A 21,905-nucleotide genomic window follows, 5' to 3' on the forward strand; every position below is an offset into this window, starting at 1 on the left:
GCGTGTTCTTGGCATACATACGTACCTACACGCGCATGTGTCTACATATGACACGTGTGCGTCCATGCATACGAGTGCTTATTTATTCCACTGCACACATCTGCTTCATCTCCATAACAGAGAAGATGTACGCCTCTGAATCCGCTGTGTTCCTGCTTAACCTTTGACTTCCAGATCCAACTTTCTAATTAACTCCCCATTTAAATAACAGTTGCGGTACTATTCTGGTATTATTTTTTTCTGAAAAACTTCATTCCACGGTTCCTGCTGCACAGCAGGAGTTTAAGGGCAGCCAATACTTTCTTGTGCTGACAGCTCTGATAAAGGCATAAGTATTTAGATAAATGAATGATTGGTTTGACAAAAACAGAAATTCGATGGCACTCGAGTCTACAAATCCACGAATCATTCCTCTCTGCTGGGAACATCAGTTACCAGTGAGAGTTTTAACTGTGTACGCGGTTGCTTAAGAGACACACACAGTGGCCCTGCGCGTGACTTTACCCATAGGTATTATTTTAATGAGACCTAACAGGACAGCTCAAAACAGCGATTGTCCCTGAGAAACCACTGCGTATGAAGGAAGTGTTTTTGCCCTGAGACTGTCCCTAAATTTGGGGTTCTAGAGCTGTGGTGACTGCAGAGCACATGCCTTGTCTTGGCGCTGCCCCAACTCAGGTCCAGCCGATTGCCGCCATCAGAGAATAAGGCCCAGAATGGCTGCTTCTTCCAACGTTTTCAAGTTGGAAATTCAGATCTGTATGGAAAACTCTGCCATATTTAAATGTTGGCTACTCACTGAACATGATCAGAAGTTCTCAGGGCTAAACCCAGCCCATCTGCAGGCAGAAGGAGTCACGTGTGGCATCGCTTTGCCCTCTCTGCCTAGAAAAATTTCCGGGAATCCCTGGAGATCTATTTCCTAGTGGATTGAGATGATGAGCGAAGGCCCCGAGGATTGGTGGTGGTGGTGTGTATGTGGGCATACATGCATACCGTGTGAGCACATGTGCACATATGTGTGTATATGTATGTGTGCATATGAGCACGCAGGGAACCTGGCTTGATTCTCACCCTGGCATCCTGGTGCGTGCTCCACAGAAAGCCTCTGGAGCGAGGCAGAAGAACAGCTCCCCACCATCCTGGTATGCTGACTTATCCAGACCTAACTGATCACCACACCTGTGTCCTGGATGGAGCCGGCCAGGAGAGTTCGGCTCAACCACTTAACCACAATATATTTTCTTTTCTGCAGAAGTTTCCCTGCAAATTTTTCCCCCAAATGGAGGAAATGCAGTAACGACCACCCCCGCTGAAGCCGATGAGTTAGCTACTTCTGTATTTTAAAAGATCTCCTACTGGACTTTCTTGGCGGCGGGTGTGAGACACATGTGCTGAAAACTTGTAGGCTTATATCAAAGGATACTCCAATATATATTTTTAAATTTAATTTAATTTATTTTTTTATACAGCAGGTTCTTATTAGTTATCCATTTTATACATATTAGTGTATATGTGTCAACCCCAATCTATACTCGTGCTTCTCTTCATGATTGAATGCATCTTTTGCCTTTTACTTTGAATATTTTTGCTTTGAGTCGTTCCCTGAGGTTTGACTTATGAACACAAAAAGAACATCAAGACTTGGCAAATCTGAAATAACTAGTTTATCCACAGGTCATTCGTCTGTTGGTCCACAGGTCATTCATCTGTTGGTCTGTATGCTCAAAGCACTCTCTAAGATTAGTGGGAGGGCTGCTGTCTGTTGAATATAACCAATACAGAGCCATGCATAGACAGACATAATTATGGCTTTCTAGGAACTGACACTAATCGGTTGTTGATTGATTGATGGGCTGCCTAGTGATTATGCTGATAACTTGAGAGGTTTCTCTGTAAATGGTATTATAAGGACAGTCATTATTTTATTTGAGATCATGGTAATAAAGATTGCCGTTTATAACTCAGTAGTCCTCAAGTGATCAATTAGTGGAAAAGATAAATAACTAAAAGCGAGCATGCAGTTCTGGCTCAGGAAGTAAAGTAATCCTGGTAATTGAAGAAGAACAAGGTCATGTTAGCTTTCATCTCCAGGGGCAAATGATTAAGGATACAACCTAGAGCTATCGGGCCTTGGAATTCATCTGAGAAAGGTTTATAGATATTTTTATCAAGACATTTCCATGGAGCTAATAGGTACTTGTGATGTGTCCATCCAATGTGTGTTCTCATGCAGAGATGGTGTGCAAGGTGGGGAGAGAGGTAACATTTATGATTGATTGAGTGCCAGGCTCTGAGTCAGTCTACACATTGATTCATTTCATGCTTGCAATAAACCTGCAAGGTCGATTTTATTTGGACAATTTTTTTTTTTTTTGGCCACGCCGTGCAGCATGCGGTATCTTAGTTCCCCAACCAGCAGAAGTGGAATCTTAACCACTGGACTGCCAGGGAAGTCCCTGGACAATTTTAAAGTTGAGGAAATTGAGGCCCAGGGATGTTATTCATTGAGCACAGCTACTCCGTCAGTGGCCAGCCAGGATTTGGGCCCAGATCTGCCCGATGCCAAAGACAACTTGGTTTCCCCAAGTCTAGATTTCCTCTCAGGAGGGTCATCTTCACTCATCACGGGTTAATATAAAGTAGGAAGAGGAGTGCCGATGGTGTAAAAGAAAAAATGAAGAGCTTCATTTGAGCTGCAGTGGCTTCTGGGCACTTGGTTTGGTGACGTTCCCAGGGCATTTGCAGAAATGGATGTACCGTCAGGCAGTAGAACCTTTCCCCATCATATCTCCCTTTGCTGCAATTTCTGTCACTTCGTCTCTCTATGCTGCTTTTAATCCCTCATTTGGGCTGTGTAGTCCCATATCAATAATGATAAATAATAAATCATCAACCCATTTCTACAAGGCATTAGTCTCCCTCCTTCCTTGTGATGGGGGACCAGTTCAGCATTTGTGCTCCCGTCACAAGGGGCAAGGGTCACAGTGTTGTCCCAGAGGAACTGGCTACAGGCAGGCCCGTCTGCTGGTGCCCTGGTCCAGCTTGAGTGTCCTGGGGAGAACATATACCTATTCTTTTCATTAGCAGACCAAACACAGACACGTATTGGAACACAGTCTCTTCTACTTCGAACTACTGCTATTGTTGGTTTCCTTTAAAATTCAGCCGATCCATTCATTTATTCTACTAATGTTACTGAGTCTAACTGTAGCCATAACCTGGGCTATGCTTCAGAACATGAAAGTGAAAAGCCACAGTCCAAACCCTTTAAGGACCTACAAGTTTAGTGGGGCGACAGATGCTTTCTCAGGAAATAATAAGAGAGAGAACTGCTTGAAAGGAGATGATTCTAGAAGGATCACCAGTTCTGCTCAGAGTAGCAGAGAAGGCATCTCAGAGAATACCACAGAGGAGATGTGCCTGAAGGACGTGAAAGACTTGGCAGAAGAAGGGAGAAGAGTTGGGGGCTGTGTCTGGAACCACTAGTGGTTTAGAAATGCTTCCCTACAAAGCTTGCCAGCTGGGCGTGGCGAAAAATCATGGAGAGAGATGCAGAGGCCAAACGCTTAATGATTTGTTTAGATTAGCCAGCTTGAGATTTTAACCCATAGGGGATAAAAATGCTTTGAGCAAAACAGCAACAGGACTTCTACAGATGATTATCTAGGCAGCAGGATGAGGACAGACTGGAGGACGGTAAGACTAGAAACAGGGAGAGTGAAATGGCGGCCATGGCGAAAACCAAGGTCAGGGCTTCCCTGGTGGCGCAGTGGTTGAGAATCTGCCTGCCAATGCAGGGGACACGGGTTCGAGCCCTGGTCTGGGAAGATCCCATGTGCCGCGGAGCAACTGGGCCCATGAGCCACAATTACTGAGCCTGCGCTCCGCAACAAGAGAGGCCGCGACAGTGAGAGGCCTGCGCGCCGCGATGAAGAGTGGCCTCCGCTCGCCGCAACTAGAGAAAGCCCTCGCACAGAAACGAAGACCCAACATAGCCAAAAAAAAACAACAACAAAAACAAAAAAAAACCAAGGTCAGAGGTGCTAAGGTCTTGTATTATAGCCATGCAGAGGGAAATGGCACATGGAGAAAGATTTAAAAGGCAGAATGAACATGGGTTGGTGATTATTTGACTATGAAAGGCAATAGAGTGAAAAGAATAGAGATAACCCCAAGTTTGTTAGCTTGAACACTGGAGAATGACTTCACTATAAAAACTAAGTCACTAATTTATCAAATAAACCTATGAACTGATATACTGAAAATATAACACAAATGTAGCATGCAAAAAGGAAATGCCCTTACAAGTTTGGTACCAAACATTTTCTGAAGCCAAGTATGCCATGCGAGGCCGTAGTTCTTCACCATAGTAAAAAGACATTTTGGGGGAGGGATGTTAATGCAAAGTGTGTGTTAAATAAGTAGATTAATTCTTCAGTGGCATGTAAATTGACTCTTTTTGTTTTTCCTTATTTTTAAACTTAATTTTTAAATCAAATTAATTTTTTGCCATTTTTTATTTCACAGCAAGAACATAGTTTAACAACAAATGCTATTGTATCTTTCAATATGGGGATTTTCACTGTGCTCTATTTTTTATTTTTTTATTTACTTTTTTTTTTTTTTTTGCGGTATGCGGGCCTCTCACTGTTGTGGCCTCTCCCGCTGCAGAGCACAGGCTCCGGACGCGCAGGCTCAGTGGCCATAGCTCACGGGCCCAGCCGCTCCGTGGCATGTGGGATCTTCCTGAACCGGGGCACGAACCCGTGTCCCCGCATCAGCAGGCGGACTCTCAACCACTGCGCCACCAGGGAAGCCCTGTGCTCTATTTTTTAATTTCCAAGAGCTCTTTCTCATTCTCAGAAAATTGCTATCATCTGTTTCTTTTCCATGGATGCAATATTATCACATGTTTCCATCAGAATACAAATGGTAGTTTATAGAATTCTGTGATCTGAATTATCTTGTTTCCTTGGATTTACTTTTATCTGTTATGTTCTTTCTTTCTCTTAGATTTTGTGGCTTCTTGCAGTTCTCTAGCCGTCTTTGCCCTCCATTCATATTTGCAATGAGACATTATGATTAAGCGTGCATGCCTACGTTGGCTTGCGAACTAGGGAAGGGACCTCACCTCAGTAAGGGCCTGAGGCAACTACAGGTGGCTCAGGATGGGGGAGCTAAACGCTCTTTACACAGTCTTTCACCTGATCTTTTGAGCACCACCGCATGCTACAGCCTTCCTACGTATCTGGTGCCCTATACTCTGAGCTAGCTGCAAAACTGCTAGCTTCTCATTGGCTCCAAACTAAGAAGGCACTCAGATTTCGGCTTTCCCCACTTCACTAAATGAACTTCCACTCATTTGTCTTCCAAAATTTGTTGACATATTGTCTGCTGTAATCTCTTCTCTATTCTTAGTGTCCATGTAGGTTTATACCTTTCATGAACCCTTTGGTGGGGCTTTGTGGGGTAGCAGAGATAAACCTGTGGGCTCAATCTGCCATGTATAGCCAGAATCTTGAGCTGGTTCTAGATGATTCGTTTACCAAGAAGCCCAGTCCTGATGCCCTTGATTTAAAAATCATTCTCATATGGGCATGCTTTGATTCAATTTCTGACTCTGTACTATTAACTTGGAACAAGTGAGCTTTTCTGGCATTTCTTTATAGGGAACCAGTTTAAACTCGTGGTGGAATACTGGAAAGACCATTGGGCTGGGGCAAGAACTTGATTCAGCCCCTCTGCTTCAGTTTTTCCTTTTGGGATAGATGTTACTGTTTGTTTCTACTGTGCAGGAATGTTAGGAAGACAGAACAAGATATTTTGGGTGAAGTACGCTTTGAGATCTTAGGAAGAATGATCAATCAATGAATTTAAGGTATTTCTTTCTGCCAGAAGAGAGCAAGCCTCAAATCCTTGAAAGATGACATTAAGATTTCTTATTCCTGCTGCTTTAATGATGGATGGACATGAATTATTAAATGTTCTTTACACAACATGTTTCTGCATCATAATTTCAGAGTCGTTAAGAAAGAGAGAAATTCGCTTTTTAGTATTCAACTTGTTAAACAGTTCAACTAAATCCTTAATAAAGTATCTGGAGCCTAAATATTTTAGTGATGTGTAAAACAGAGCTAAGTTCTAAAATATTTAGATGAACTGGAGCTATTCTTAGATGATTACTGATTTCCTTTAAAACGACGGGACAGATACATGAATGGATTCACACACAATGTAGGCTACCCTGGAAATGGAGTCCAGTGAGAGGGGTTTTCTTCCTGAATTTCAGAGCAACAACTCTGACTGTGGTACTTGTGCCTCAATACCCTCATCTGTAAAATGGAGATAATGTCTATTCCAAATGATGTCTTTTTTAAAAAAAATACTAATTCCCTGAGAAGAGAAAATGAGACAACAAATGTGGTATTTACTGTAAAAAAAAAATAAAAAAGCAATATAAACATGCAAAAAAAACCCCTACGTGTAGATTTGGGACTAAATATCAAACTGTGTATTCACAACCACATGACTACATAAACACAGACACATAAGCACCTACACACCACTATCTACTGAAGAAATACAATGTTTTTTTCTAAGTATTGCTTGCCAAGTGTCTAGGTTCAATATTAAAACAGAATAAAAGAGAGTTGCTCTGCATAATCTTTTGGTTTACATGACACATTTCTTCCTTGATGGCATCAATAATAACCATTATTTTTAAAATCAACATTAAAGGCTGTATACGTGTGTGCGTGCATGCGTGCGTGTGTGTGTGTGTGTGTATTTGGATTTCAGATGTATTTTATTTTGTGTCATTTGAAAAATACTGGTCAGGACTCGCTAGATTCATTCAATGACCCACAGTTTGAAAAACAACTGATCTAGGGCATGTTATTTTACCTCTGGAATCTATTTCCTTATCTATAAAATGCGGATGACAATCTCATGAGGTTATTAATATGGTCAAATAAGACACTCTATGTAGAGTACATATATGGTGCTGAGCACAAAGTTTGCACTCAATGAATGGTAACTGTTATTCATACTGTTTTTAAGAACACAGAAAATGAAAAGGTCTGAGTCTGGGCATAGCCAGCATCTAGGCAGCCCAGGTAAGTACTGCTTAAGAGCCTTCTGGGAGTAGGAGGCTCTGATAGTCTGAGAACAGGGTCCACTGCACATGGGAATCCTAGGAGGATTCCGGGCTAGAGTTGTGCTGTTCCTCCAGCCAGCTACACCCTCTTGTCTTCTTTCCCATTCATTTTAGTTGAAGATGTACATAAAATCTGATCTGTAAGATAAGAGACTGGGCAGATGCTGCAGTCTCATAGCGACACTCTAGAGTCTCAGAGGACACGGCAGTGGGGAGAGAGCCGAGGACACAGCTCCTTGCTAGGGTGGCTTCGTGGTGCTGGAAGGAGAGGGGTATCAGGAAGGACTTTAAGTGAGGATGCAAGGTCTTAAGTGACCTTTCCTGGTGAGACTTGGAAGGACACCAAGAGAGGGAGTGTAATTATGGAACTGGAAAGGATCTTAGAAATCAACTGCTGGTACAAGTGTCTCATTCGATAACTGACGAAATGAAAGTACAGAGAGGGTGAGTGACTTGCCCAAGGTCACACAGCTAACTGGAGGCCAAATCACACCTAAGGCGTCACTTTTTGTTTCTGGCTAGTGGTGTTTCCAGTACACCATCTTACCTCATGTAGCTCCAGTGATGTTCTGATAGTTACACTTTTTTTTTTTTATTCTGAACCACTGAATTTCATTTCTGAAATATTTTGACTTATGGAACCCTGACTCTCTGAATTTTCAGAGACAATTCTTATGTCAGCCAAAGGACATTTTCAGCTGTTCCCTGCTATCTTAATCTCCGAATGATGGACCTTCCCCCGCCTCTTCACCCCATGTGCTGTTCCAACACTGAAAAAGGGCTGACCTGCCAGTTATGTTTCTTGCCATCAGCTGCCACCTCCCTGCTGAGAGATCCACGCTCAGGGTGTCAATATGTGGTAAAATGCAGGTCTGCTCAACAGCCCTGTCCCTAGCCCACTTTTGGAATGCTTACCAAAAGCAAGACAGCACTGGGAAGAATCAATCAAACTGGAGATGGTGCTATCAGTGCGTAACTCAGGACATCTGAGACCATCTCCCACAATGGATGGGTTTTGTCTGCTTGGCTGGGCCACTTCATTTCAGGAGGACAAGTTTCTTCTGAGTGGACGGCGTGGTGTCACGCCCAGGCTGAGCGCTCCCAGTGGCAATATATCTGTGGTCTAAACGGATGAGCTCTCTCACAGGCAGTCCGTGCATCTGCAGATCCTCAACACTCCCTTGTCAAAGGCACCAGACACACAGGCCAGGGAAACCCTGGGAGTCTGGCCCCGAGTGAGCTTTCTGAGGTCGGTGTGTGCTTTTAATTGAGGAGGAATGTTACTGCAAAAAAATCCAGTGGCTTGTGGACGGACTGATTGCCATCTGGGACAGTTGACGGTGAAGGCAAGTGCTTATCACAAAGATCTTTGCTCTTCAGAACAGCTGTTCCTCTCCTGAAGCCATCGTCGAGCTGGTGAGCTGGAAGGCTCAGAAACAAGGCGGGTATGTGACTGCAAGGACCTGGCACATCACGAGCTATGGAACAGTATCGCCATCTGCAAATGCTTCACTTTGTATGGAAGTAATTCACCGTGGCTGAAATATGTCCCGAAGGACGAACGACAGTGGGATCTAAAATCTTAGCTGGTTGGCCGATTCTGTTGTCTGCCACAATGGAAGAGGCTCACAGATCAAAGCAATAATCTTTCCAGGGCTAATGTGAATCTTATGGGCACCAAGGGAGATCATTCTTGTTGCTAGTTCCATCCAGCATATTTATCCAAAGGGGAGCTACTCTGCCAGTTCAGGCTTTGATGCAAGTCAAAAAAGCAGATGTGGCTACTCACTCCTGTCCTTTCTTATATACGCTGGGATGCTTTCTGCAGAGGTGTTGATTTCTGGATGCACCGGTATATTTTGCAGTCACATTAAAACCCGGAGACTGCTGCTTTGCAAATGTAAAGGAACATTTGGAACAGAATTGGATGTTCATGCCAACCCTCCCTTTTTCTCTCAGTGGCTTTGACCCAGAGGTTCACACTCAGGTTCCCTGGAAAAGCCCTGAATACACACACACACTCTCTCTCATGTTCGTATTCAGCTTGCGACTGGAGCAAGCCTAGTGGCATGTAAAACCTTTGAATATAGATACGCTGAATGCTTCCTCAATGGCTCCCTAACTAATAAACACAGAACGTAAAAAAGAAAAGAACGGATGTCGTTTCTGGCCTAATTTTAAGAGACTGTGTTTTTAGGAATGAAGACTCGCCAGAGATGTTCCTACTGAATTCCTCAAAGAAGAGAAAGCGGGTCACTCCAGAAACTGCCATACACAAGTCTCTGAATGAACTCTTTGGAAGTTTTTTCCGTAATTAGTGTCTAGTCTGTGTCCCTGGAGAGCTCCGGGTGACCGCAGTGAATGACTTTTTGCTGAAAATGACTTTTCCTTTTTTGTGTGTGTGCTGGGCTGCAGTTTCAGCTGTGCTTTAACAATTACTTTTGTCTCATGAGTGCATTTTGAAGAGTGCAAGCATATATTTTTTTTTTTTTCCAAAAAGATTGACTTGTCTCTAGGGTCTCTGAAAAGGGACCGTAGTTTAGTCGCCATATCAGCTAGGAAGGTGTCCTCTGGTGAAGCCCATCAAGACACTCATGAACTAATTCTTTTGCATTCATGGGACTCTTCCTGCCTCAGTTTCTACTGAAGAGCTATGGGCAGCAAAGAAGTATGAGATGGCCTCTCCCATCTCCCCCAGCCCTGTGCCGACACCCCACTGCTGGGTAGAGCGGATGTGAAGGGTTCTGTTCTATGGTTCTGGACCCCATCACCCAGTTAATGACAATAACAAGGGGAGAGAGGGAGAGGAAGGTGGGGAAACTGGAAAGGAGCTTGTCTGTGGGGAGAGTATTGTCACGCTGAATCCCATGCCTCTAGAAGAAGGGGTGGGGAAGGGCTATCTCCCAGACCCAAGCCCAGCGAGGGGTTCCTGCAAGGGAAACCCCTCTCCCTCCATCACCAAGGAGATTCTGAACTATGCCTCCTGCAGGTGGGACTCAGAGAGAGCAGACTCAGGCCTTAGAAAAGCTAAGGCAGGCTGTGGACTCGGGTCTCCTGCCCGCCTGGAGTCTGAAGAGAGGAGGCCGATGGCCTGCGTGGGGTCAGAGGCTGGAAACGGCTGCTGTACCGGAGACGGGTGTCAGGGCAGGTGACGTGTGAGGGTACCAGAGGTGGCCACGTGGGGAGCAAGCAGTACTGGGCTCAACTTGGGCCCTATCCAAAAAGACCTCCTGGAGCGGTGAGAGCACCTTGGCAGATAGCGCGAAGGCTGCAGGAGGCCTCGTGGGTAAGCAACGGAGGCCCATCTGTCCTGAGTGATGGGGATTACAAGAGAGAAGGGCTCTGCAGAGAAAAAAAAAATCCTTTTGTCGGTGTTTGGAACCTAAAGGGACTCTTGGAACTGTCCGTTACCTAAGAGTGAGCAGAAAAGTCCTCCTGGAATTGTCATCCCCAGGCAGGGGGCTGTTACACCCACGCCAGACGGTTCAGGCAGAGCAGCAAAAAGCAAGATGCATTTCACACACATCACAAATCATGTTGGCTCAACACATTAAATACACGATACTCCCCGAAAGGTTCAGAGTGGATAGGAAGTTTCCCAGAGGAAACCTACACCACGTTTCAATTCAACTGGCCGAGTTTGAGCCTATTAGCCTACATAACAATTCATGGGTACTGCTTCCTTCTGTGACGTCTGAAGACCGGGTCTCCTGGCCAAACACATGATACCATGTGCTCCTCAGAACGTATTGGGGCAGATCTGGGAGGCCTTGACTCTGCCCATCTCCTCCCTTTCTAGCTTCTAGTTCCCTCCACCCTCCACCCCATGGGCTGACTGCTGGTTCCTTCCAGTTTGAGGTGGAAGGAGCGGCAAGGGGGTAACAATCTAGACACAGCACTAGAGGACTTGTGTGGTGACTCAATAAAGGAAACGGATGGTGGGGTCAGTGACTTTCCTTGGAAGACAAAGGGAAGGTTTCAGACCCTCTTGAGAAGGTGTGGAGTGGCGCGGGATGTTTTAGGGAAGGAGTGATAGAGTCTTCTCCTTTTGTGTCTTTCTCTAGCTCCTGTCTGGAGTTTCCAAACACACCGGGCTGTTTGTTCAGCTGTGTTTTCCTTTGGTCCTAAGGAACTTCTTTCCTTGCTGAAGCCAATCCAACCAGCTGCAGCCTGGGCTTGGGGAGTCAGCAGGCAGAGTATGGTTTTGGTGCAACTGGGTGGGCAGATGAAGCTGGGTGAGTGACATCAGGGCATGCATACAAATGACCCCTTGCACCAACGTGGAGGAGAAACACTGTGATTTGGGGCTGCCGTGTGAGGTTATAAAAGCTGAAATGTCAGAAACGTTAAAGATATGCATACAAGAACGTCTTTCTCCCAAATGTCAGACTGCCTACCAGTTTGCATTTCCTTTCCTTTGTAAACGTTTTTCTTTTCTTGGGAGCTGAAGATGATCGCTTAATGCCAGATTTTTCCATCTTTACTCTAAGGGCAATCTGTTCTATGCTGTTTCCCCTTGAGTGCTGAAATGACTTTTACGCGCATTTGATCGACTATACAGCAAGACTGTTTGCCAGGAAAGGAAGAACGGAGGTAGGGATGAGAATGCAAGCTGAAACTAAGCACATTTTTGGCCTTTCAGAGATTTAGAAAAATGGAGGAAAAGAGGAAAAAAATGAAATGAGAACTGTGTGCGTTTTCTCCCCTTTTGCATCTTCTGAGCATAGCTATGCATGGCGTCGTAGAGCCAGCTAGCTGCTCCTTCGAATTCCAGCTCCACCTGTCACTAGCTTATGACCTCAGGTCAGTTACTTTTAATCTCTCAGTGCTGCTGTTTCTGCATCAGGAAAATGAAGTTAAAAATAACATTTACCTCATAGGGTTGTCGTGAGCTAATACATGTAAACAACATAAAAGGGTGCCTGGTACAGAGTTGGTGTTATGTATTTGTTACCTACTGTTGCTTCTTCATTTTCTAGTAATTTCCTGGATCTGCAGAGATGTGAGGTAGGAAAGGATAAGGTAGAAAAACGTCAGGTCCAACCTCCAGTGGGTTATTTGTGATTTGTAGCAATATCGTATCCCAACTATACTTCTTTCACCATCTGCATTTTTTTCTATAGCATTAGAGAAATGGTTACAATAACACTGATAAGAACTTGAATCTTTTCGCTCACTTATTCATGCATCCGTGTTTGTTCATTTATTAATTATTTATTTGAGTTAGGGCACTAGGCAGTGTACAAACCTGTACAGAGGAAAGAATTTTCCCCTTAAGTAATCTACAGCCATTTAGTTAGTGGTATAAACCATTAACATCTAATCAGAATGACTGTGCTTGGAATATTCTGTGAAATCCCAATAAATAAAACTAATCAGAAATAAAATATCCTATGATATCACTTTTATGTGGAATCTAGAAAAAACGACACAAATGAACTTATTTACAAAACAGAAACAGACTCACAGACATAGAAAACAAACTTATGGTTACAGAGGGGAAGAGGGGGCGGGATGAACTGGGAATTTGGGATTAACATATACACACTACTATATATAAAACAGATAAACAACGAGGACCTACTATAAAGCACAGGGAACTATATTCAATACCTTGTAATAACCTATAATGGAAAAGAATCTGAAGAATATATATATGTATATATATATGTTTATACATATATAAAAAACTGAATCACTTTGCCGTACACCTGAGACATTGTAAATCAACTATACTTCATTAAAAATGAAATAAATGGTCTAGGAAGAGTATTTTGTGAGAAAAATTCAGTTTCTGTACTAAGAGACTGATGTCTTTAGCCATACTCATATATAGTTTCAGTCTTCAAACTATAGATGTGGTCTCACACCTCGTCTCTTCATCTTTACCAAGACCTTCCTTTGAAATTACCTGGCATTTTTCCTTCTGTTGTGAACAGAAGCTCCCTGTTGAACCTTAGATCAAACACTTTTATCTCAAGTCATTCCGTAAACATCTGCTAAATGCCTGCTATGAACCTAAACACTCTGAGTCTATTTTAGCCAAAACTGTCTGGGATTATGAATTATATGGATACAGACTTTAATTTCCTATTTCATTTTTGGTTGTGTTTTAACCCATAAACTGTGCCTTTTCATTTGTCATCTGGGCTTTACTAAGATGGATGAAGTACATAGCCACTTTTCAAAATAAGGAATCTAACAGAAAATCAAACAATCATTTCATTGCAAGAAATAAAGTAGGATCCATTTTTGATTTGGTTCTTTTTATGGGCTCAAAAAAGGCTCATGCCTTAAATGTTTTTGAACTGCTAGCAAAATTTTATGAGGCCTTCCAATATACTTCACTTAGACCACTAATGGTGATATGCCTGATGGTAACTGGTCACAATTTTCATATGGTGAAAATCAAAAGTTTATCATGGTAACGATTAAATGACCTTTAAGGTTTTTTTTTTTTTTTTTTAAGGTTCTTATATCCCTAAATTACTAGGATTCTAAATCTGTGTTCTCCAATATGGTAGCCACTGGCCACACGTGCTTCTGAGTACTTGAAATGGGGCTAATCTAAACTGAGATGTGATCTAAGAATAAAATACACACCAGGTTTTGAAGAGTTACTATAAAAAAAGAATAAAATATTTTGGATATATTGGGTTAAATAAAAATATTATTGGGCTTCCCTGGTGGCGCAGTGGTTGAGAGTCCGCCTGCCGATGCAGGGGACACGGGTTCGTGCCCCGGTTCGGGAAGATCCCACATGCCACGGAACGGCTGGGCCCGTGAGCCATGGCCGCTGAGGCTGCACGTCCAGAGCCGGTGCTCTGCAACGGGAGAGGCCACAACAGTGAGAGGCCCGCGTACTGCAAAAAAAAAAAAATCATTAAAATGAACTTTACCAACTTATTATTTTTATGTTACTGTGGCTATTGAGAATTTAAAATTACTTTTGTGGCTTGCATTATTTTAATGCTAGACAGTACCACTCTAGACCTTCAAAACAAATGGATCAAAATCTCTCTTTAAGGACTTTTTAATGTTTATGGCCAATGTTTCAATACTGAGGTCCTTATGCCTCTAAAAGTCAAGTTAAAACTCATACCTACCAAAAGCTAATAAACCCTACATGGGTGGATATTTACCACCAAGTTCCTCTCGAAATTATTCTTTGTCGAGGTCCTGTGAAAGTTCTATGGTTACAATACTGAACGTTCATTCCCATGGTTATTGTCTCAACTCTATCAAAAGATTATCAGCAAAGGAGGCAAGAATATACAATGGAGAAAAGACAGCCTCTTCAATAAGTGGTGCTGGGAAAACTGGACAGCTACATGTAAAAGAAGGAAATTAGAACACTCCCTAACATCATGCACAAAAATGAACTCAAAATGGATTAAAGACCTAAATGTAAGGCCAGACACCATCAAACTCATCGAGGAAAACACAGGCAGAACACTTTGTGACATAAATCACAGCAAGATCCTTTTTGACCCACCTCCTAGAAAAAAGGATATAAAAACAAAAATAAACAAATGGGACCTAATGAAACTGAAGAGCTTTTGCACAGTAAAGGAAAACATAAACAAGATGAAAAGACAACCCTCAGAATGGGAAAAAATATTTGCAAATGAAGCAGACAAAGGATTGATCTCCAAAATTTACAAGCAGCTCATGCAGCTCAATATCAAAAAAACAACCCACCCAATCCAAAAATGGGCAGAAGACCTAAACAGACATTTCTCCAAAGAAGACATACAGATTGCCAACAAACACATGAAAGGATGCTCAACATCACTAATCATTAGAGAAATGCAAATCAAAACTACAATGAGGTATCACCACACACCAGTCAGAACGGCCATCATCAAAAAATCTACAAACAATAAATGCTGGAGAGGTTGTGGAGAAAAGGGAACCCTCTTGCACTGTTGTGGGAATATAAATTGATACAGCCACTATGGAGAACAATATGGAGGTTCCTTAAAAAACTAAAAATAGAACTACCATATGAGCCAGCAATCCCACTACTGGGCATATACCCCGAGGAAACCATAATTCAAAAGGAGTCACGTACCAAAATGTTCATTGCAGCTCTATTTACAGTAGCCAGGACATGGAAGCAACCTAAGTGTCCATCGACAGATGAATGGATAAAGAAGATGTGGCACATATATACAATGGAATATTACTCAGCCATAAAAAGAAACGAAATTGAGTTATTTGTAGTGAGGTGGATGGACCTAGAGTCTGTCATACAGAGTGAAGTAAGTCAGAAATAGAAAAACAAATACCGTATGCTAACACATATATATGGAATCTAAAAAGAAAAAAACGGTTCTGAAGAACCCAGGGGCAGGACAGGAATAAAGACGCAGATGTAGAGAATGGACTTGAGGACATGGGGAGGGGGAAGGGTAAGCTGGGACGGAGTGAGAGAGTAGCACTGACATATATACACTACCAAATGTAAAACAGATAGCTAGTGAGAAGCAGCCACATAGCACAAGGGAGATCAGCTCAGTGCTTTGTGACCACCTAGAGGGGTGGGATAGGGAGGGTGGGAGGGAGATGCAAGAGGGAGGGGATAGGGGGACATATGTATACATAAAGCTGATTCACTTTGTTATAAAGCAGAAAGTATCACACCATTGTAAAGCAATTATACACCAACAAAAATATTTAAAAAAAAGATTATCAGCAAATACACCAAAATGTTAAGAGTGATTATTTCTGGGTAGTGGGGTACTGCGTGACTTTTGCATTCTTTTTTTATTCTCTTCTTCATTTCTGAGTCTTTCAATGACGAGGACTGTTATGTTTCTTCATCAGAAAAATGCGTCTTTAAATTTCAGTGTGAATGATTTTCTGAACTGCATAAACATCACGAATATGTAAAAAAGAGACCAACTTAAAAGGGAATATCCCAACATGCTTTCATCTGCTCTGCTCCATTTCCAAATATTCTATAGTGAATAGGTTACTTCCATCAAGGGAAAAAACACACCTCCTTTAAAACCTGAAATATTCATCCACCTGTTTAACCTTAAACCTAAGTTAATTTGCATGCTGATTTTTTTAGAACTCCTTTTATCTCTGCTGTATTAGACGGTAGAGTAAATACTTTAGGTTTGAGCTTCAACCGTATGCTAACATAGCTATTTTAATATTTTTATAACTACCCTCAACCAGAACAGCATTTAGCTTGAGTCTATGCAAGAGATGTGGAAGAAACCCTAAAGATATTTTAATACCTCACTATGCGTAGGGGTTTAGGTTGTACTGCAAGGATGCCCATCTAAAGGGGTTCCACTTGCATCTGAGTCCTGCAGCAACGGGTTTGGGGGAGAACCCTCCTGCATGCTGTCCAGACCAGCTCAGAATGCCACCTGCACACTCGGGAGGGCTCAAGCCTGTGTACACACACACACACACACACACACACACACGAGTGAGTGGGTTGTGCCCTATCCAGTGGGCAGTGGCTCTTCTCACCTGCCTTCCACTGTCAGAGGCCAGCACCACCACCTGGCCTGGTTTCTGGGTACCATGGGGGGAGTGCGGTGCTGTGGCACCGGCCTGTGTAGGTGGGTGACACACACAGCTTGCACTGTTGTCTGCCCTGCTGGCTCTGGCGTAAGCTGGGCTTCTCAAGGCCCATCAGATATGATTGTTTAGCCTAGCAACGTTCTATTCATTTAATTTTTCTTTCTTCTTGAGGAAAAGGGCCTTTTTCCAATTCCCGCGAGGCAACAGCCTTTTGGAATACGGCACTGGCATGTGGCGCAGAACTTACTGTTGGTGGTGAAGATGATTTCTCCCTCCTGCGGGGTGGGATCTGTATCCTGGACCACCTGCAAGGCTCCCACGGTCCGGACAGCAGGGTCCAAAGTGACTGAGCTTTCGTTTACGGTTGTGTCGCTTGCGCCGGTGATCTGGTTGGTTGATGGACCTCCCAGAGATCCCTCGAAGTCAGTGGGCAAGTCGTCCATGCAGTCGGCATTGGGCTGACAGGAGCAGAAAAGGACCTATCTTAGTGTATATCATCAAGTTAGAGATGAGATGTCTACAGCCTAAATATTTTGTCCTGAGGGAAAACCAAGTTCTTTACTGTTTTCTTCCTGAACCACTTTATTTAAAGACATTCCACATATAGTTCCTGTAATTAACATGAAAACATCTTCCAAAATTTTCTTTCCAAAGGTTCCGTTTAGATCTACAGACAAGGTTTTAATTCCAGGGGTAGCAGTAGCCATACATTAATATAATTACATAGGGAGAATAATATGATACTTATTTATAATGACAGCTCTTCCTTATCTATAGTGTTTACTTCTTGTATAGGAAGTAGCTGACAGCCTGATAATTAGCCCCAAAGACCCATGTGTTGTTTACAAATAGACTGATGGCATGAGAGGGGAGACAGAATCTGACTCGTGCATCAGAGATACACACATATACATAAACAAACGCACACACAAACACAAGAGCACAGGGTGAGGTGCTGTTAAACATAAGCCCAAAACCCACCTGCAGAGCAAAGCCCTATTTACATAACATTCAATTGATCGTACATTTGTCAAATCTTCTAAGTTAAAATCTTAGAATCATAAAACTAGGGTGAGACCATCTACTTTAATTACCCACTCACTACAGGACTCTCCCTCCCAATATTCCTCACAGCTCCACTTGAAAAACGTAGAGACCGGGGTCTCTTGTGCCTCGCGAGGCAGCCTGGGTCGGCCAGCTTCTCTTAGCGGGCAGCGGGGCAGTTTGACTCTTTGGTCTCAGTTCTGCTGGCTGAAGTGGTGTTGAATATATTGATATCTCTTCCACAAACAGCTTATAAAAAATGATTTTCAGTTGTTCTGCCTCTGACCAAATTCATAAAAATGATTTTTTAAAGGTGGTGGAGGAGAGATACGGTCCTGAGAAGCACTAAGAATGGCTGTTAACCACACGTTTTGCTTCACGCTGGAGAGTGACATTGCCTTGAGCGACGACAATGACACGGTTTTGCACCCCGTCCAAGGATGCAGAACAGGGTGGGCAGGCTTGGGTGAGGAGAATCCTAGGTTGACACTGTTGGAATTAACACCACAATGACTAGATTGTGTGCAAAGTTCATTGAAAGAGAAAATCTACCACTCACGGGCTCATGGGGAGCACAAGGCAAGAAATCCAAACTGCTGGACTCTTGTCCTGGATTTCCACTCTCAAGCCAGGTCTCCCAAGCCCCATGCCTGTGTTTCCAACAGTCAGCTGGAAATCTCCATCATCCCACAAAAACCTCAGATTCAACTCATTCCCTTTCCCCCACATTCTCTTTGCGTTCTGCCGTCTTCATCTCTATTGGCAGTGGGCCAATTCCTTGAAATGCGAGTTGTTGAAAGTCAACTCATTGAATGACTGATCCTCCAAGTTTATTGACTGAGATTATTGGACATGAGCGGGTATGTTCTGAACGTTTCTTATCCCATTACCAATTCCCAATCTCCCTCTAGTTTCTTCCCCGGTATACTTCATTCTCCACTTTTTCACCAGAGCACTCTTTCTTTTTTTAAAAAAAGCACAGGTATGATTCTTTTTCTTTTTTTCCTCCTAAAGAATAAATTACAAGCTCCTTAGTATAGCAAAACAGGCACCGTACAGTCTGACCCAAGCCTTCTTTTCTGGCCCTACCTTCAGCCTTTGGAAACACACAGAATAAACCATATATTCCCCATTTCAGCACCTTAGCATATGCTGCTCTTCCACTCGGGATGACAGTTGCCCAAATCATCATCCCCTTCCCCTCTCCCATCCCAAGGTCTCAAACTAACCCTGGTGAACTCCTAATCATCCCTCAATTCCCAGGCCAAATGTCTCTTTGCTAAGCAGCGCTCCCTCCCAGTAGTCATCTTTGATACTGTAACTCTTTTCACACTTCTCCCACTGTTACAGTCATTTGTTACTGTGTTAGTCTCACTCTACTAGTCCGCAAGCTTTTTTTTTAAATTCCGGTTTTGCTGAGATATAATTGGCATGGCATCTTGTATTAGTTTAAGTTGTACAACATGATGATTTGATACGTGTGTATGTTGCAAAACCATCACCACAATAAGTTTAGTTAACATCCATCACCTCACATGATGACAAAATTTTTATTCTTGTGATGAGACCTTTTAAGATCTACTCTCTTAGCAACTTTCAAATATACAATACAGTATTGTGTATTGTATCAGAGTCACCGTGCGGTGCATTACGTCCCCGGGACTTACTTATTTCACAACTGGAAGTTTGTACCCTCTGACCCCCTCACCCATTTCACCCTCCCCACCTCCTGCCCCTGGCAACCACAGATCTCTTCTCTGTTTCTTTTCCACGTAGGTTCCACATACAAGTGAGACACTTAAAGTGAAGCAACTACACTATATTGACCTTGAGTTCCAAGCCCTCACATAGTGCCTGACAATTATTAAGTGCTCAGTAAATGCTGATTTGGAAATTTTATCTAAGTCTCATTTTACTGCTCTGAAAACTTGGGAATGTTAGTATCTGCCCAGATCCGAGATCAGTGAAGGGAAGATTTGAGAAAATACTTAAAAAAATTCAATTTCTGGGCAAAGGTAAAGTACACCTTTGAAGGGTAGCAGAGTATGCCACTGCCCAAATTTGCTATGTTGGCATAAAAATTGTTTTTAGCTGAAACAATTGAGAATTGGGTAAAGAAATGCTCTCTGCCTTCCCCCTATTTGCCTAAAAGCAAGACATAAATTTGTAAGGGGGTCCCCCTCTCTGTACCAGAAAGAGAAGAACATTCTTATCACCAGCGACTGGGAGTTGACGCAACAAACCTAACTGACATGCCCTTATCTGCCATATATTTACCTCCCCACAATTTGCTGTCCTAGAAACTCAAAGTCCTTTCCCTCTGTCTTGTCAATTCTCTAAAAATTTATTGCTCTTTTTTGAAGATGCTATAGAAGCCGAAGTTCTAACCACCCTTCTGAGTCACTCATCGCCAAGTGCTCCTATGTGCACACACGATGCATGTGTTCATAAACTTCTGTTTGATTTTCTCTTGTTAATCTGTCTTTTACAAGTCTAATTTACAGGGTCCAGCTGGAGAACTGAGGACGGCAGAAGAAAAAATAACTTCTTTCCCTCCACTATACTATGTAAAGATGCAGATTCAAATTGTGTGCGGGTATCAGGGAGGAAAAGAGCTCCAAGTGAGGATCCTGTGCTGGTTGTTCTTTCAGCCATAAGCACCTGGATGTGACCACAGATGCAAGAACAACTGACACAGTTTCCACAATGTTGACTTTGCTTGGTGATCGTGTTCTTGTTTTCTCTCTTTTCTCTTTTTATAACATTATTTTATTAGTTTTGATGCAGGGTGTTCGCTTTTACTTTGTGGGCTAGCAGGAATAGTGTTATGTCTCTAACAGAGGTGAGTAGAGGAAAAGAGAAAGCGAATTAGCTCAGTGAGACTTGTTAATGAGAGAACGAATAAATAATTTGGCTTAGATACAATATTTAACAGACCCACCTTACAGAACCTCACAGTTTATATCCACTCGAAATGGTTCATCAAATAGAATAATATTTTGAATAGAAACCCTATTTATATACCTCTAAGAGAAATTACAGTCATAACGTTTAGTAAGAGATGTCAAATACCATCTGTAAGTGAACAGCATATAGGTTTTCAAATTCAGGTTAGCAGGGAGAACTCAGATAAACCAGATGCGAAATAGTTAGGGACTAGTGAATACACCAGCTGCACGGGATTTTCTATGCGTTTACAATCATCTTATTTATACCAGGATAATAGTGATAGGAGACGGTGTGTGCTGGGATAAAAAAGGCCCGTGTTATATGGTACCTTATAGGAGCACTCAATGATGTGATCTGTCATCCTGCAAAGACACCCCCTAGACCTGACTGGAGAGAAACGAGGATGAAGCACTTGAATGTAGATAAGGGGATTGAAAACACTCTGACAGTAAAGGACCTACTCCTGTCAGGTTCAGTCTTTTATTTCTCTTGGCAAAATATAATGGCAGAAGGTACCACTGTAATAGGAACCAGTTAGAGCCAGAAATGTGGAACATGCCAACAGCGAGTTTAATTTTCTAAGTCCCTAGTATCTGATAGAGATGTTGGGTTTTTACTCATGCTTCATGTTCACTGTCAGTGATTTTCACCTTGAATGTATTAGGCCTTCACAACTCTGGCCTGAAAATGTAATGCATTGCCTTTCAAACTCTAGCTCAAAGCTACAGTCACACAAATTGATCTGTGCTTGGTGTATCGACTGTTAAAAAAAAAAAAAAAAAATCAGCATACAGCCGGCAGGGAGGCAGGGGAGGCAGGGTAGAAAATTCAGCCAGTCCACGACCTTGTGACGCTTCAGGTGTGTGCCCTCAAACAGAGTCACTCTGGTCTTCCCGGGATAATTAGCCCTCTGGCATTAAAGGAAGCCTTTGATATCTGATCTGATCCTTTCTTCTTCAGTGACATCTTGGGACTTTTAAAATTCTGTTTATTCTCTGCCATTAGTAGTGAGGAATGACAAGAGGAGGAGACAGCAAAGCGGAGGGGGAAGGGGGAGGCCGGTCTCTGTATGCTGTTTGTCTAGCTTCTTTTAGACGGGGCCAGGTTGTTCTCACATCTCTGTGCAGCCCTCGGGTCTGGTGGCCTGGCTTGCTTCCTGCCCTCACCACAGCAGACGGTGCCTCAGCAGCTCGTGGCCTTCACTCGA

The 21,905-nt window shown here is 42.9% G+C and overlaps 1 protein-coding gene across 3 annotated transcripts in view; it reads right to left on the reverse strand.

Annotated features, from left to right (window-relative positions):
* Positions 1-21,905, reverse strand: part of RNF150 (ring finger protein 150) — a 286,828-nt gene that overhangs the window by 77,146 nt on the left and 187,777 nt on the right. For all 3 annotated transcript variants that reach the window (XR_009540245.1, XR_009540246.1, XM_060147682.1), the window contains exon 6: positions 16,953-17,163. Coding sequence is in view for 1 of the 3 variants with exons in the window: in XM_060147682.1 (XP_060003665.1) it covers positions 16,953-17,163 (211 nt within the window). In the remaining 2 variants the exon portion in view is untranslated. The remainder of the gene's footprint in view (positions 1-16,952; positions 17,164-21,905) is intronic.

Source organism: Lagenorhynchus albirostris, chromosome 4, assembly GCF_949774975.1.
Source record: "Lagenorhynchus albirostris chromosome 4, mLagAlb1.1, whole genome shotgun sequence".
NCBI lineage: Eukaryota > Metazoa > Chordata > Mammalia > Artiodactyla > Delphinidae > Lagenorhynchus > Lagenorhynchus albirostris.